Here is an 18,772-nt window from a genome sequence, read left to right on the forward strand (position 1 = left end):
ATAAAGTGCACAGGCACAACAGATTTGATAATTGATATAAAACATTACGTTACTAATACATTGAATGGACATATAATGTAGGCTGCTGTGGAAATCTACTAGCCTATGATTCATATAAAGATCATTATGTGGTCTAGATAAATATAATTATATGCATTGGGCGTATGAAGTGTCAGAAGAGAAGTTGATAACCACAGTGACGTTTCAGAGGGGAAATGTTCTTGTGCTACAGGCTACTGCTGTGGCTAGTCCATTAGTAAAACCAGTGTACAAGTAATGCATGTTTCAGTGCAAGAAGTAATATGATCCAGAAAGGGGGGAAGTATGGGCACACAAATAGAATGAAAAGTAAGTTAAAGGAGTCTTTAAAAAAGTAGTATGTTGAGTAAGTCAGCATATAATTACTTAATTACTACACAGACAGTTAATTGCACTAAGAGTCCCCTCTAGGTGATGTTTAATGTGGTTGTTCCTCTGAGAGGGTGTTGTCCAGTCTGGGGGGCATTCACGTGGGACAGACAGAAGTGCTCCACCTGATTTCTTTTATTTGACAAAAGCCTGTTGGCAAAAGCAGGGAGAGGTTCTCCCACAGTTGTCCAAAACACAAAGCGAAACGCCGCTGACGACCACGCACGCTTCTACCAATGCTGAATATGTATTAGCACTGCTGAGCGATAAACATTCTGTTTTAATTTATCAGGTTAATTCAGTTAATGTACAGGTATAGTAACATCTAAAATTAGCATGTTGTCTCTTACAAAGGTATTTCTGGCATGAAGGAAAAAATCCATAATGAAGAAATACATAGCTGTAGGCACTCTTACATAGTTTAACCCCTAACCTGCCATGAATGTTGAGAAACTGAAAGAAATTACATAGAAGAGTACATTTTTATATATATTCTTGACATTTTGTTCATTGAGGACATCTGCTTTCAGTGTCCTGTGAGGCAGTTTATGTGTTTTTTTCACATCAGGTCTAGACTTGGTTGAATGAGCTCTGCTTTACTCACAGGTGAGTAACATGGTCTGACACACAGCATTCAGACACACACACACACACCTGGTGGAGCATCGGAAGTGTATCCACCAAACACAGGACTGTATTTTCCCCCTCTCCATGTATTGCTTAAGATTTATCCAACTCCCCCCACCACCATGTAAAATATTCACACAAATTAGATTCACAATTGGTTGGCAAACATGAATAAGAAACTATTGTAGTTCTTCATCGTATTAGTGAGTATCAAAAAGTAGTTATGTGTGTACGTATATACATATAAATTTAGCTGCCTTTCTCTGACTCCAAATCAGTTTTTGAAATGTATATTTTATGTTAACTTGAAGTAGTTTTGTAGTCCTAACCCTGGTTTTATCCTAGTGACTAATCTGAGTACATATTTGTTTAATACATATTTGTGCTGTAGATTAATGGTGTAGAATAGACGAAACTATACTTAAAATACTCATATTAACATTCTCTTGAGTTGCCTGTCTTTCTAGTTTAACTTTAAAACTAGCCGTTGTTCACATTGGGACCACAGTTCAGACACACATAGCCAGTAGGGTTTGCCTTGAAGTCCTCCTCTGAGGGTGCAGACGTGAGAGCAGACACTGACGCTGAAGGTGGTTCTTCTGCAGGTTGATTTATTTCGCCTGACTCACCTTCTTGGGAAATCTCCCTGCTGTGACATCACAGCTGCTAACCAATCAGGTTCAGATTAGATGCTTTCATCAGAAAGTCTTGCCACCAAGGAGGAAGTGTCTTTCACAGGAACTGCAGGGGGAACTACTGTGCGGTGACAGTGACAGTTTATGCGCATTACCTAAACAATATTGCCTTTCTTTCTCTTTGACCTTGTATCTGAAACACAATAATGGTGTATGATATGTAACAAATGTATCATTGTTATCAGTTCCAAATGTAAGCCTACTTTAATGCATTAAAAATAGCACTTTTTACACTTTAACTTGAACAATCATTACAAACTCTGACTAATGGTGGTCACTGATTCAATGTTTCGTGATATTTTATGAAGTCATGGCTAACTGAATGAACAATAAGTCACATGTTAAATGCACTGCGGACATGCAGCTGTTTGTGAATAGATTCTAATGGAAGAAGATAAGATAAGATAAGATAGCCTTTAATGATCCCACACTGGGAAAATTCCCTTCTTACAGCAGCTCTGGATAGAACACAGGAGATACGACAAAAGAAATACACATTACATAACAAAATAAAATAGAAAAATAGAAGAAAGAAATAGAATTAGAGTTGTATGTATAAAGAATAAAAGATAACAACTATACAGGAAGATTAGATAGATTAGGCATTGAGTGATAGAGCAGGGGTTTCAAGGACCCCCACAATAGATGCACATAAACCACGGACCCCCAACAGGATTTTGTCTTAAAGCAGTGGTTGCTAACCCGGGGGACCGGGACCCCCACTGAGGGAGGCCAAAGCTTCAAAGGGGGTTGTAAGGCCGGTTTGATTTTAAGGGGTGTAAGAAAACTTAAAATATATACACTGTAGGCCCTTTATCTCAGCATTCTGTCTAATTCTGTGAAGAAAACTAAATTAAATTGTTTGCTTAGATAGAATGTGTGATTGTTAAAAAATGAAAAATACACAATACTGACAGAGAATTGTATAAAAAGTTTACAAAAAAGCTGACATAATATTTACAGGAAATAATCTGCTCAAAATTCATTCAAACTGCTCATTTACACAGACTTCCTGCAGTTATTGTGTTCACTATTTGGGTTCATTGTACAGTTTATCAGGTATTCTATACTGTTAATATCCATATCCATAAAATACAATTAATTAAAAATCATAGACAGCTTGTTCCAGTGAGTCAGTGGTCAGTTTACTCAATGACAGAAAAGGAGTCTGTAAGGAAAAAGGTTGGCAACCATTGTCTTAAGGTATTCCCTCTTGAGTAATAACGTCTTCATATTTATGATCAAACTAGGATCACTATAAACTACAATCAATCAAAACAGCCAACCATATTTCTTCCCTTGTTCGTCCAACTTTCAAAAAAAAAGTAAAAATCTTCCATACATTCTGCTGGGGATCCCCTTCAACCAACTCTAGGACCCTTGTTAGTAGATATTTCTAACAAATTGTATGTTTTGTCAACAACAACAACAACAACAACAAAAAACAATCAATAATTTGATACCAGTTGATTCTTTGGACCTAGTTGTAATTATAAAAGTATGTAATAAACCCTGCTGGTGTGTCACTCAATAATCCCATAGACTGAAACTGATTTATTACCAGTTCAGATGAGCTCAGGCCACTGATATTCAGTGTCCTACAGCCACTTAAGCAAACAGCCAGAGTCACAATGCTGTCAGTGTTATCCATCCATCTATACCAGTGCATCAGCTGATATCAGCTGCCTGTGATGTATCGTTCTTGGTGGTGAAGAACAGGTCAGACCTGTTTCTGGTAGTCAGCTGTTACTTTAGCAACTCACATCTGCAGCTAAGAATGAGTTGTAGTTGTTTTTGTTTTTTTAAATCCTAATCTAACGAAGTGTTAAAAATATATCAGTATCCTGATTAAATGACTGTCTGGAGAACACATGTTATTAATATACCAGCTCATGTTTCTTGCTACAGCAAAAGTCCACTATTTGTTGTAAACTTGTTTTCTCTTAGTCGATCAATTGCTTATAAAGTATTTAAAAAATCATTATTTTGTAGTACTCACTGCAAGTTAAGCATCTGACAAATTACTCAAAAATGTCAAGATTATATGGTTTATGGACTAATTGATTTATTGACTAATCATCTTGACATATGTTTGGTGAGTAACATTCGACTAGCAGGAAACTACAACAACTGGTCAAATTTGCGATGATTTGACAAAATTACAAGGTTGTGCAGAATTCACAGGAACTGGTTGAATTTGCATTGCTGTTACTTCCTGGAGAGATTGCTTAAGGCACCTATTGAACTGCAAATTACTTTAAATGAATGAAGTTGAATGAATGACCTTTTGTTGACTGTCAGAGGTGTTAAACTGTTAAACTTGAATTCCCATATAGTGCAGCAGCTTTTTGACATTTTGACCACTTAAAGTCTACTTGTGACCTCGTATCACAGGTCACAGCCTGTGTAGATGTGAGTTATCAGCAGTTCTACCAGTGGAGGATTTGGAAGGATTTTCTGAGGTCTGGAAAGGTGAAGGGTACTTTGTGTGCAGTGCAGATTAAAACAATGTTTCATTGTTTGATTTCCATGTGGTCTTTATTTGTACATGATACATTTGTACATTATAAATCATGCAGTATAAATAAATATGGATCAGATCCTTCTGTCCTTCCTCTCACCTCTGCCCTGTTGAGAAGACGGACTGTTGTAAACATGTCTGATGCAACCTCAACGAGTAGTTACAGCTGCGGGTCATGAGGTGTGTGTCTGTGCAGGTGAGGCGCAGATAAACAGGCTTGGTGTCAGGTGTCTTATGACTGTTTCTTTTGTTTATATAGCCATAAAGCACACTCCTGTGAGCTCTCCTACCTTTAATCTCGCTGTAGTTTTCCCGTTCTCCTGGTCTACTAACAGACAGGTGACAAATGAAAGGAAATACCTTAATAAATGAGAAACATAATGAATGCAGATGCTTCAGCAGGTGCACTGCATAGTACAATTGAGCAATTAACATCCAGTCTGCTCTGTAGCTTGTATAATAATGCTGAGCAGGCCCAGTTGATTTTGATCAAGATGGCAAGAGGAAAAAGTGAGTTTAAAAGAGGGCTCATTGTTGGGAGACAGATGGTAGGAGCATTTAAATCTATGGGACATACATCAGTAAATAGGGTTGGAAATTGTGTTTGACAGAGGATGTTTGATGACTGTGATGCATTAGTGAGCTATGTAAGGAAAGACAGAAAGAGCAACTCTTCCTCAGGTGAATGAGGATGTCAGTGGAGGACGTGATCAGACAAGAACAGTCTGTCCACAGTTAGATAGGGTGAGATATTAAAGTTGGGTTGTGTATAAGCCTTAAAAAGGGTAGTAAAAGTATTTGAATTAAAGATGCACACTGTGTGAAGGCTGTGTCCTTCCTCAGATCATATGTATAATCACAGGTATATCAAAATAATGATATGCTATGCTACAAATGTACAAGTTTTTCTACGGCTACGAGGCACTGTTCCATAGATGGCAGTGCAGATGTCATCAGCTAATTCATTTCATTACTTCACAATACACTGTATTACTCATAGTCTCCTGAGCGCATACAAACATTCATGTAATACACAAGTCAACATGATCCCTTATTATGATTATGAGACAAAACCTTATCCCTCTGTCAGATAATTGGGGTTACATTAGAAAAGTTGTCAAGTGACTGAGACTACTGAATGAACCAACTGGCATCAGCAGGGTTAGTGGACACCTTTACTCCAGACTAATTTAACTACATATTAACTGGATGTTGGCAGAATGTCCTGTTCTTCAAACAATACTTTAGCGACACTTCCTTAGCACAAGCTGTTCAGGGTGTTTCCACTCTGTACATACAGTCTGAATGTTAGTGCTGTGGCCTGATTCATGCATCAGTCTACACCCAGAGCGAGGTCTAAAAATAGGTCATATTCAGTTTTGTTTTGATGGCTTTAACAATTGCAGTTAATTTTTACCATGATAATTATATAATGTGTAACTGTGTTCTCTCCTCCCGTCACTGGTCAGCAAGCTCCTCTATAGTCTCATCTGTCTCTCACCAAACCATTAAATGTATAAAGGGGTCAAATAAAACACAACTCATCTTCAAAGCACATGTTTGCATTTATTTAAAGAAGAGACTACATATTTTAATTGCTATTATTTTTCAGTTATTGTTGACAAGTGTGTGTGTGTTTATATTCTCCCTGGATAAATGTCCGTGTCCTCAACAGGTTCCCTTAGAGGTTGAGGTCTCTCCAGGCTGTACATGAGCGTGGGCTCCCTGCTCATGGGGTCAGGGTTGTGCCATTCACCGTTTATGGGTGCACTTGAACGACTTTCGAACTGTTGTCCCTCCTGCTGAGGGGGGAGGAAGAACTCCTCTTTCTCCTGCTGCTGCAGGTGTCTGAGGAGGGCCTTGGACAGGAAGTTAGGGTCGTCCTCATGCTCATCTAGAAGAAGAAGAAGAAGAAGAAGAAGAAGAAGAAGAAGAAGAAGAAAACAATCTATCGTTTGTTTCATTTTTTACATTGTTGTTTGCTCACTGCTTTTTTAGAAATGTATCCTTGTGGAGACAGTAATAATCTAATACCTTTGTTAAAATCACATAATAGAGTATTTATGTTAAGAGTTCTTACTGCCAATACAAAGATAGAAAGATCACATAAGGCCGTAGATAAGTTCTCCACACTGATACTCTGACCTTTATTTCAGTTACACACTGTGCAGCCTAAGTAATAAGCACATAAACTGCAAAAGAATCCATAAATACACAAATCCTGATTGTCCATCCTCGTGGGGAAGCGGATAAGCTAAAAGCTGAAATCCCTCTAAAAGCAGTCTGACTCATCACTGCCAGGTTTGTATAAAGTTTACTCACACACACACACACAGACACACAATTGACTGTCTTCCTACCATTGAGCAGAATGAGTCTGTAGCGGTTGCGACACTCCAGCGAATGCTCCAGTATGTCCTGCAAGGTCCTGTAGAAGAGCAGAACCTGCTGCCTGCGCTCAGGTTCCCCAAAACCAGCGCTAGTCTCCTGGGACATGCTGTAAAGTGTCAGAAGAGGTGTGGCATACTCCACCACACAGTCATGGGCCTGTTCAAACACACACACACACATGCACATGCACACGTATGTTAACAAAACAGACGCCCAGAGGTGGACACATTAAATGGACAAATAATCCTTTAAAAGCTTGTGGATGTTTGGTACCAGAAATGTTTGTTTACCATGTTTTACAGGTAGATGGGGCTGTTACTGTGCTTTACTATATGACTTCTCCACTGGTAAATTCACAGGTTTAACCAGGAGGTGGTACTCATGCTGTGCTATGGAAGGGAAACTGCTAGTATTTTATTTTTGTATCTGAAAGTGCAAATGATCTGTGTTGAAAGGGCATCACAAGTCTCAGTATTTATTTTAAGGTCTCAAAATATGTGTAAGATAAGAAAGAAAGTCTTTTATGGTGTAATGTTTCGAGTATCACTGAATTCTAATTAGTAAATCTACCAGTAAAGCTATCAGTCTCAACCGTACAGCAGTCAGTTTTCAGTCCAGTAACTCATTTGAACATCTGGCTCATACCATTTTTCTACTCTGTAATCTGTAACTTCAATAAAAAATAGCAATACAACAATATAAAATATTTCACAAAGTCTTTCAGTCAAGTCAAGTGTTGTTATATTAGCTAAATGTTTACTTAAAGCAATATTATGTAACTTTTGCTAGGCAGTCATAATGTAAATTCACTGCAACGCTAACACAAGCAGAGGAAAGTTGTCAATAAAATGACTCATTTACATCTATGAACGCAGTAATATCTGTTGAAGTTTGCTATCATTAGTCACCATAAACTACCGGATGTGATTTAAATAAATTCAGCAAGGAGTTTTTAACTGGTTATGAAACAGTCTCAATTTAACACTGATGCCTCTATATGACAATAAAGAAACAAGACCTTCAGCTAGAAGTTTGGCTATTTCTGTATAATTATTCTTAATGCGATTCGGTCAAATTGTTCTTAAAATCAATGAAACAGTGGTGGAAACACTACTGCTTTTTATCCACAGGGGCCACCAGAATCGACAAAAAACATAAAGTTCCTTGTTGCAGCTTTAAGTGAATGGCTGTCAGATTAATCTAAAATGAAAACAATCATTAGTTGCAGCACCTACAGTAAATTATAAGAGCATTGCATGTTTTGTATGTAAACTCCTAATCTGCAACCATAGCTGTCGGATAAATATAGTAAGTAAGCATTTCCATCTGAAATGTATTGGAGCGTAAGTATAAAGTACCTCAAAATTGTATTTAAGTACAGTGCTGAGGTAAATGTCAAAAACAAAACATTCTTCATCACTTCGCCACACATTCACACTCACTGTAACTGTAAAATGCAGCCATAGCATCCTTCTGGTATTCACTTTGATATAAAAGGTGGTTATTTCTGGTCTCACACGAAACCCAGGTTGCTTTCAAGCTGTTTAAACTTCCGTTCCCTCGACTAAACTACAGAGGTGGTTTTGAGTACAATGATTTGCTACATCAAACATATTGAATATAGAGCACACTGAAGTGCTGTCTTGAAATATTCAAAAAATATATACAGACACAGCCCCTCGAGTCTGTCACTTTACTTTGACTCTCTCTCTCTCTCTCTCTCTCTCTGTCGCACTTTAGCTGTGCAGTCTTTACAAATCTGATGAAAGGAGAAAATGTCAGCACACTAAGTCTTTCAACTCACACTGGCAATAAGAAGACCGACGCTGGGTTGAATCACAGCACAAGTAGCTCAGTGGCATTCAAACTGCAGGTTCTCTGATTACCTTATTTAATGTTAACTGAATATTTTTTATGTGCACCAGAGAGAAAATTTCTGAAAATAATCTGCTACTGATTATCTGCTTCAAATGTGATTGGCAACGTCATCAGTTTGCAATTTAAGATCTATAATGTCTTAGATAGACTGGAGAACTGTCTATGGTGTTTCCTTGCCCTTTGCCCAATGCATGCTGGGAGATTTGTCAGCCACCTTTTTAAAAAGTACCAAACAGATCGAGGGCATAGAGCTATTATTTCTTGTGAATATTATATTTTTTTTATATAGTTCTCTGTTTGAATAATGCATTTTTTGAAAATTCATTCATACTTAAATAAACTTTTTTTTTTCTGTTAGTTTATATCTAAACTTTAAAAGATTCAACACCTGTGGAACTACTTCAGTGTATGTGTTCTTACTTTCTAAATTCTGGTATAATCTAAATCAATGGTTCCCCAACCCAGGGGTCCCGACCCCCACTAGAGGTCGCCAAAGCTTCATGGGGAGGTCGTGAGGCCTTGTTGATTTTAAGGGGTATATGAAAACTTTAACATTTATTCACCATTAAAGATATAAACTAATAGAACCACAGTTATTTTACATTCTCAGCCTACCGTCCCATGCTCGTCCAGTACTCTGTAGACGCTGTGCTTGTAGACCCGCCCCCGGACTCCTGCCCTGTCGATCTCATTGTTGGGAAGGTTGTCAAAGAAACTGATCCTGTCGTCCTCGTCCTCCAGCTTGTGAGAAATGTTGGCGTTGAGGGGTACGAGGATGAGGAGCTTCCTGTAGCCACGACCCAATTTTCTGGCCTGATGGGTGGCACTAAACGCTGCAATGGATTCCTCCAAACCTAAACGGACACCCGCACAGTCAGTTTATTCAGTGAAAAGTGCAATAGTATGGCCCTATAAACCACAACGGACAAACAATACAGCTGACCAAAGATTTATATTTGATGAGGGTTTAGCAGCTTAGAGGCTATCTTAAAAACAGTATATGCAACAGACCGATGTGGGAGTTTTTTACCAGTCGTTGCAGGTATTCATAGATACAAATCTACAATTCTATTTTATTCTACAAAAAATGTTGTTTACAACTCACAAGAGCACTAACATCATTCCACAGCAGCCATACTGACAAGGCAGATGTGTCTTTTATTTATCGGCTTTGTGAGCATAGACATCATGCCGATTATCTCAAAATAATTACTGTCTATCACTAAATTAAATTGAATATATTATACAAGTAAAGCTTTAAATGATCATGGTAAAATCTGAAATAAAAGGTGGACAAACCAAATAGACATGGTGTGTGTGTGTGACGTTACTGACGTGGAAGCGCCAGTCGCAGGTAGCCCAGGTAGAAGGACCAGGCGAGGCCGTGGGCCACGTTCATCTTCCTCCCCTCGCAGATGTCTGACACCTCCACCTCTGATGGACCCTGCACACCAACCACAGAAACAGCCAAAAGGATGTCAAAACTCTTCACCTCTTCTCAGGAGCTGCCTGGCAAAAGAAAAGGGCATCCCTGCACCCAAGCTGCCCTTTCCAATGTAGGACGGATATATTTTTAGATAAAAAAGCAGGGAATGGAGACAGCTACACCCAAGTTTGAGTTGGATTTGAATATATAATGCTGCAAGTTTCTATAAGGAGTCTGAGGGAACTGTGAGCTTTGTTCAGAACTATACAGTATTTCTTTGAGGACAGTGTGAGTGCTGTGGTCATTGTTACTGATGGAGACATATTTTGAGCCTTTAACTCCGGAAATGCCACATCAATTACAATCAACTGATGCTTCAGGAAGTGTTCTTACATAGGGACTGTTCTGTCTCAAGTGTATCGCTCTTATACTAAAATAGAGCTATTATTTTTCACTTCTACCATGGCACTCTGAGCTGTAAAAGTATATGAATGTCTTATATGTTGACCTTGCTTATAAAAGCAACGATTTAAATCAATCAAGATTGTGAAAAGAGTGAGAGAGATTACCTCTGCACAGTTTTTTCCAGTTTTCCAGGACAGGAGGTGCAGCTAACTTTTACTTGTAAAGGCATTGTTTTAAAATACGTAATAAGTTTAGTAGATTTTGTCCTTAAAGTGGCTGGTTTTATTATCTGATATCAAATGATCGTTTTTGTAAACTCGTGCCTTGAATTTTATCTCATGGAAGCTGATAATAGCTGTGCTTGCAATAACAAAAAAAGAAATCTTATCTCAAGTTCACACAAATAATCTTTGTTATCCTGATGTAACGAGACCTGTTATCACAGGAAAATCAAAGGTTATTTCCTCTTATCACTTATCCATGTCAACCATTGGTTCAACATAATGGAAAATAAATGGAGGAATGACTATTTTCACTAATTGGCACTAATTTCCACACTGACCAAAATGAGCCAGCAGCCAGGAAGAATCTGGACATTGCAGCGATCTTTGAGCTCATTTAATAAATCGATCTTCTCCTGATATATTTTGTTAGCATTGCTTCACATTGCCAGAAAATTGTCGCTACTATCTTGCCAGTTGGCCTAATGTGTTACTAGTTGATTATTAGCATGTTATTAGCCAAAGTGTCTTCTTTGTTGCTCGCACAGCTCGAGATGTTAGCCAGTGTTTGCTTGCTTTGAAGGGCTCTGTTGAGTTTTCAGTACATTCACAAACAAATCTTTTACATTGAATCTTTAAACTGAATACTGAATCAACACTGTCACTGAAATACGTTTTATTTAGCATACTCTGTTAGTCCTTACCAAGGATAATGGCAGTGTTACATACAGAGATGTCTACAGGCTTATTTAAAGTGCTGTACTTGTGTTTTTATGTGTTGGCAGTAAAAAACTTTTTTTGTGTTTGTACCGCAGTGGAAAACAATGACAGCGGTATTTGTGTGGACCTCACCAGGACTCCCAGGCTTTTTAACAGTGCGTAAAGAACCGAGGTCAAGAAGAGGAGTTTCCAGCACTGGCCTTGGTGCGGCAGAGGATGTCCGGCCAGATAGAGCAGAAGGCCCGCCATCGCTGCAGCCAGAAGGGTCTTTCCCCCCAAACCACAGGCTGGAAGCACGTGGCTCAGCAGCTCTCGGCCTCGATATCTGGTGAAGACAGAAAAAAGGACAGAGGGTTGTGTCATGCCAGCTGTTATTAGTGTAAACATACAGTTACTGAGAACAACCTCTACTACAGCTTTACTTTGAAAGGATTTGGCAGCAAAGAGTTTGTCATTCAAACTGAACTACAAATATTAAACTGTTAATAAGAAACATATTTGTTTAGTGTTGCCAAACAGGGAAGGCAATAAATAAGTTATTATGTTAAACAGAAAGCAGTTCGATTAATGGGAATGTGGCCTTAGTAAGCTCTAACTAAACCAGATATCTTTTTTTCAAGCTCTCACAGCTGATTGCACACAACCACAACTTTTCTCTCACCTTGTGTTTGAATGGTACAGCATCTCCTCCGCTAGCAGACAGACCCCGTGCAGAAGAGGGCCAAGGGTTAGGGTGAGTATCACCATGGCAACCCAGCCAAATAACCTTTCAGGAGACAAAAACAGGACACCCCCCATTGTTACGGCAACCAGCGCCGCAGCACACACCTTAGGCAAAGCCCCACGAGGCCGGGGGATGAGAGCTTCCTGATCTTGGTGGCATTGCATCTGTAAGCAGACAGGCACCCGGTGTCAGAGAGAGCTTTTTATAAAGAAAACATATGTATCAGTCTCTCTTTGTAAACCTAATTTCATTCATTTTCATCAAACAACAGACAAAACCAACAACCACCAATTAGCTTTTACAACCTCGACAGACATCACCATCACCAGCTGTCATAGACTGTGAGAGCATGTATCTGGCAACAAACACTACAGTCAATAAATACAAACAAGCCAAAAGTGTGGGGTTAGATCTGTTAGGTGGAGGTACTGAGCCTTTCAAGTGTACTTGTAATTTGTATTGAATTTAACAGGTTTCTCTGCTCTCTGTGGGCTGAAACTTGATTTGTTGCATGCCTGGCTCGGTGTTCACATGCCGTTTTTAGTAGATGTGTGTGTGCCCACGTCCCAACACGATTACATCAATTCCATTATTAAGTAAAACATTAAGTACATACTCTACACTTGTTGGTATTAACTATATTTGATATAGATAAAGACACTTTAATATGGAGACATAAGCTTCCAAGACAACACAAGCTGATCTCTGTAGGTGATGCTCATTCCAGTGTGAACGGGAGAACTAATCTAGCAGAGGACAGACTAAGTGTGAATAGGATACTTACACAGAGAACAATTGTTTAAAAAAAAGCTTAATACTTAAAAAAAAAAAAAAAGTATAAAAGTCAGTAAGAAGAAAAAGACATACTCCATGTGTCCTTAAATAGCTGAACATTTTGATACATGGTTTCTGTGAAAATATGGAGAAGTAGTTGCAAAGCAAAACAAAAATAAACATTTGAAGAACAATAATCTGAAAGTATGGCAAATATTAACCAGTGTGCTAGTGTGCACTGCACATTGTGAACCAGACTAGAGAAAGAAATGTATGTGAGGACTCACCTTTTTGTTTGCTGTGATCCAAATGAAAACGATTTCCTCACTCTTCTGCTCTCCTTTCTGCCTCTCGTCTCCTCTTCCTCTCTCCACCCCTTCAGTCACATCCAACACTTTCAGTTTCGATTATGGTTAAATAGACTCCCTGCCTGCCAGATTTACCGGAAAACTGAGGCGAGGAGAGGCCAAGAAGCAGAGAGAGCAATGGGAGAGGGAGGGGTCAGGGAGGAAGAGTTCCCACCATTAAGCTATACATGTTTTATAATGATTGCTGACTGTCAGTTGAGTCCAACTGTGTTATTGGATGATCAGTGGTTATAATCATAGAAACTCTACAGTAGGGATGAAACATTATTCTTCGAAAGAATAGCCACTAGTTGGTTTGAGATCTACTGATTGTTAAGGCCTTAGTGTGTGATAGGTAGTTAACTGTGTGACATCTTCTTCTATCTTTCTGAACACTGGGGGTGAAGAATTTACATTATACTGTATTACACACCTTTTGTTTAAAGCTTTTTTTAATCTAACACATTAAAATTAAATATTTTTTGATTCTTCCCAATAATTTAAGGTAAAAACATAACTGAAGACTGAATAAAATTTTGTGATTTTTTTTTTTGTTTTTTTGTTTTTTTCTTATCACAAATGTTACTCTATATGTTTGTTTTATGAAAGTGTCTTCTTAACAAAAAAGAAAGTGACTCTTCTTTCCGGTAAAGAATTTTATTATTATGATGACATAGCCTCTGGATGTAGCAATATGTTTGACTCTCTTACATTACAGGACTGTACAGACAGTGAAAAGTTCAAATGTTTTGTTTGTTTTGTTTCAGCCACATTTCCACCACCACAATTAGGACACATTTGGTACATAAAGGTGAAGGTGGACAACATTACTAGTGCTGCTTGCATTTTATCATTTAAATTTTTGGTCACAAAGATGGTTAAAGTGTTGACCTTTTTCACCTTTTTAGACCAAGTAGCAAACGTCCCTGGTGGGAGGAGGTTTTTTGTTCATGATAAACACATGTTATGTCTCTAATTACACTAGAGAATTATTGTGTTAATTACACTAGAGAAGATTTACTTAGAAACACTTGCACATGCCTGGTCCACTGCATCACGTGGATACCCTCTCAGAAACTGAAACCGCAAATGTTCACAAGAAAATCTCTATTTTAAGAAAGATAGCTTGAGTATTGTAAAAGAGTATTTCTGTCTGTGCGTTTGGTGAAGAGCATGATGTAAACATTTCTTCCTTTATGGATTAATCATGTATCCAAAAGGCTAATCAGTGGCTGACACATTACCTATTGCATTCAACTGAATCAATGTAATTGTTGGGGTAGTGTGAAAAAGCCTGGTGATCACATTTAGATCCATTCTAAATCAGAAATATGTCAATATATCTTTTCAAGAACACAATGTATTGCAAAAATATGTTATTGTACACATACTGGTGTTTAAACCAACCCATAAAAAGATTTGCAGTTACGTTAGATTGGGAAATGTTCACATATATAATGACATATTTCTATAAAGCCCTTAATCATTGACTAGGTGCATGTGTACCAATGTAGGGTGACTCATCGTGCATAGTGCAAAGTCCCACATTGATTGAAACAGCCGGAACAGGAAAAAAAAATGCACACTGTGATAAGAGGTGTGACTAGAAATTAGTTCATTTTAAAAGCGGGGACCAGGGAGCCCGGACCCCACCTGTTGTGTGGTGGTTCAACATGGTGGCCTCCACAGAGTCTGTCTGTTAATAAAAATGTCTCATCCTAAGTAACAAACAGTAATTTTGCTTTTATCCTGATAGCCAACAAAAACACATTTTTATTTTCAGTTGATTATACACTAATGAAAACATCCAGCAAATAGATAATCCTAAATGTTACACACTGGACTGGTAATCTATTTGTATACATTATGTCTTCTTATGTCTAATATCTCCTACTTCCAGTTTGAACAAAGCACATTCTTCCTCTGTGATTTGGCATAACAGGTCCAGTCAGTTTGACAGGACCTGTCTCAGTTTGCCTCAGTGTCATCAGGGGTGATTCTTTAGTATTATGGTGTGTCTTTCCACGCTTAGTAGTGAGGGAATAAATGCTCGGTATCCATACCAAAGGTTCATGCATATTTTATTCAAGAGTAAAAAAGTGGATCGTCCCATGGGGCATGCTTACAGTGTTAGTGACTGGGGAGTCAAAACAGAGAAGAGAGGAGAGAGAGAGAGAGAGAGAGAGAGAGAGACTGAGGCACAGAGAGAAGAGAGAAAGAAAGTAAGAACCGTGGCACAATTTCTATGGCACAGGGTCTCCCAGGGGGGTTCACCTCTCCCAAAGAAGCACAACAAGATCAACCAAGGAGCAACGCAACATGAAGAGCAACCAGCAGAGAGAGAGAGCTTAAATATTAAGAATAATGTCCATAATAAATAGAATCATAATAATCATAGAATCATAAATATCATCAAATAACAAGAGGAATCATCAATAATTATGATCAGAGAGAGTACACTTTTTTCCTTTAAATTGTGACGGCAACACACCGGCTCTTCTGTTAAAATGTGTCTGGCTGCTTTTTGCTTTGAACAGCGCAAATTTTAACCATGCAATCATGCTTTTGGCTGCCTGAATGCCTGTGCCTCTGTATATAGTATGGTCATTCATCAATGCTAGTTTAATATTTGTTAATCGTTATTCATATTTATCATTAAAAACAACTCCTGTACATCAACAAAGAAGAGAGGAGAGAACGTGGACTTGACACTTTGAATAGAAGCGTACTGTCATTCTGTACAGCGTCGAAAGAAACCAGAAACACAGGTTGTGAAAAAAAAAAAGAAAAAAAAAGAAAAGAAAACATGAAAAAAACAACAAAATATAACACAAAATGAATACAAAAAATAAATAAAATTAACATTATGTACAAAATAAATTATTCATTATTCCTCAGTTCATTTATATTAGCCAGAAAAACAAAAAGAAAAAAAATCCTACCATAGTGAAACACAGAGCACAAATATAATCTTCACATTATTATCAAAGAACTTAACTCTGCATGCACTGATGCGTTAATATAAATGCTTTACAAAGACCTTTTCTTCTGACTTCTTCTTGTTGTCTTGGCTGCTGCCTTAACTGGAAGAGTCTGTTTCCTCCGTGAAATATCATTTCTTGCTTTTTAGGCCAGCGATTCTCGGCCATCACTGCTGTTTGGTAGCAGACAGCAACACGGAAGGAAAGGAGGATGTAGAAAGAGAATGAATAGAGTATGACTTCACATTTCAACTCCCCCCCCCGGCTCCCTCGCTTACATAAAGCATCCTACTTCCGCTATACTGCATCTTGCATCTTGTGACCGTATGCATCAGGTGTGCAATAAAACCTCTCTATGTAACCTATTTACACGCAACAGGTAGGGAGAAACACTTGCTTCAAATCTGATCCGGGCCCAGTTTCAAGCCTTTCCCGAGAGCTAACTGGCCTGGGACCAGAGTTTTGGGGGGGGGGGGGGGAAATCCTCCACTTCAAAGTAGAGGACGGGTGCAGTGTAGTGCTACAAAAGCAAACGGGAATCTCCTCCCAAGAAGAAAAGGACAGCGAGGGCTCAGATTAGACTGCAGCTGAGATTAACTCCACACATCTCTCGGCAACAGATAAACCACCACACCACACATCGGAAATGTTCTCACTGTTGCCGGGCTGTTGGCGAGATCTGCTCAGGTTTGCAAACGAAAACACATTTTCAAATATAACCGCACGGACATTTACATGTTGAAGCATGTGCACGCACGCAGGCAGGCATATCCACAACCTTATAAAACCAACCAAGTTTGGTTCCACTTCCTGTTTTGGGATGCAAACAGGAAAAAGAAGCATACCTAACTTTTATGCCCCACCCCCTGATCGCCAACCCCCCCACCCCTGCAAAAACTTGACCCCGCCAACACAACACACACCATCGACACAGCCACGTCATGCTGACACTGTCAACCCACTGGTGATCCCCAACATACACGGTGAACAGCAGCTCCTCCTGTTTTGCATGGGGAGTGTTTTTATAGTTTCTTTCCTGTTGTTGTGCAGGTACATGGGAGTTGTAGTTCTCTAAATAGGACCGATCAGTTCAGTGAAGAGACTCAGCCTTTGGTGGTTAAGTCCAGGTACGCTCATGCCTTTACATACAGCAGAGGGCAACGGGAGAGGGGTAGGTAATCATGTGTGTGTGTGTGTGATTTGCATGTGTGTGTGTGTGTGATGTAGCCTATTCAGTGTATGAAATACTGTGTCTGTGTATGTGATGCATTTTTCTTGTGTATATATATGCCTATGTACACGATTCTATAAATATGGTACCATATCAGAGTTGTAACTGCAGGTATGTGTCTGGGCATGTGGGAGTGTATGTCCATCACTGTATATTGCTGTTGCTGTCGGTCCCATTGGGCTCTCCCATGTTCATGCGGCCCATCGACAGCCCCACACTGTTGACGGCGTCACGTCGCGGAGGCATCCTCTCGTTGATCCGGTCCAGACCTTTGGCCTCCTCGAAACTGCTGATCCGATGCTGCGGGGAGAAGCCTCGGATGGCTGAGGGGACAGGCACGCACCCACACGCACGCAGACACACACAAACATACATATATGCACACAGGGTTAATATTTAACAAGACATTTTTGCAGAATCTTGTGTATCCAAAACCTTGGGAGCTTCAGATGGACATATTCAGAGCACTGACATGGATTGAAATTCCAAGCTACATTTAAGATATGTGAACACACATTACCAAAGCATTCAGTTTGACTTAATTCACCTTTTAAATGCTTTCATTTGAGCACAAAAAGTTTCAATAGATTTGACCCTGATTGTGCTCCCTTTAGCAGAAGGTCGTTTGTGGGTTTGGATAGACATGGTTCTGTCATATGTGCATATATAAAAGGTTCTTACACCAATATCCACACACATCAGCCATTGATCATCTGTTGTCTGAATGCTGAACTAGGATTAGTTTGACCTCGTGGCTCACAGTGAGTGTAACAGTCAGTGCGACCTGGCCATTGATCCTAGATCAGTAGTCTGAGACACCTGGTAGATAAGCCATTATGAGACACAGAGTATGGAACAAAGCACAGCTGCACAGAAGCGGTCGTTCATAAGTCCTAAAAATGTGTTTCGCATCTGTGAGCAGTTTTTGACAGTCAGCCTTTTGTTTGAAACAATTTCTATTGGCGGTTACCACTTCCCCATAAAATGTTGAAACCTACCAAGGACAAAAGTCAGGTGTCAGGTTTTCCATTTCTCTCAGGTTGCTTGTTTTTAAGTTAATGTCTAAGGTTATTATTTGGCATCATAAACTTTGTCACATTCCTCTTACTAGAATGCTGGTACACTATAAATGATTTCTTAAAGGGGCACTCCACCCATTCTACACATGCAGGTGAGGTTTATTTGACTTGCGCTTGCACGCTACAAATGTTGGGTTAGACAAGAAGACTGATACCTCTCTCATGTCTGCACGGTAAATTTGAAGGAAGTGCCAGCAGGTTTTTAGCTTAGCTTAGCAAAAAGACTGGAAACAGGGGGGACACAGGTAGCCTGGCACCATCCAAAGTTAATATAATGTACCTCTGAAGCTCACAAATGAACACAGGGTACCATGCTTGTTTTATTTGATTGAGTTGTGGTTTTA

General features: G+C 39.1%; 2 protein-coding genes across 3 annotated transcripts in view; both read right to left on the bottom strand.

The window, feature by feature from the left end:
- Window positions 1–5,834: 5,834 nt before the first annotated feature.
- sting1 (stimulator of interferon response cGAMP interactor 1) lies at window positions 5,835–13,160 on the bottom strand. The gene is made up of 7 exons (XM_035668791.1): window positions 13,078–13,160; window positions 11,954–12,180; window positions 11,425–11,617; window positions 9,856–9,964; window positions 9,136–9,374; window positions 6,612–6,798; window positions 5,835–6,145 (listed from the first exon to the last, which is right to left on the bottom strand). The coding sequence occupies exons 2-7, from the start codon at window positions 12,178–12,180 to the stop codon at window positions 5,889–5,891; spliced, it is 1,212 nt and encodes a 403-aa protein (XP_035524684.1). The 5' UTR covers window positions 13,078–13,160; the 3' UTR covers window positions 5,835–5,888.
- Window positions 13,161–17,027: 3,867 nt separating this feature from the next.
- ppp3cb (protein phosphatase 3, catalytic subunit, beta isozyme) overlaps window positions 17,028–18,772 on the bottom strand; it is a 31,010-nt gene continuing 29,265 nt past the window's right edge. For both annotated transcript variants that reach the window (XM_035668718.1, XM_035668717.1), the window contains one exon: window positions 17,028–17,672. In XM_035668718.1, the coding sequence (XP_035524611.1) occupies window positions 17,494–17,672 (179 nt within the window). In that variant the 3' untranslated portion in view covers window positions 17,028–17,493. The remainder of the gene's footprint in view (window positions 17,673–18,772) is intronic.

This window comes from Morone saxatilis, unplaced genomic scaffold, assembly GCF_004916995.1.
Source record: "Morone saxatilis isolate NCDOM2014 unplaced genomic scaffold, NCSU_SB_2.0 Contig22, whole genome shotgun sequence".
Taxonomy (NCBI): domain Eukaryota; kingdom Metazoa; phylum Chordata; class Actinopteri; family Moronidae; genus Morone; species Morone saxatilis.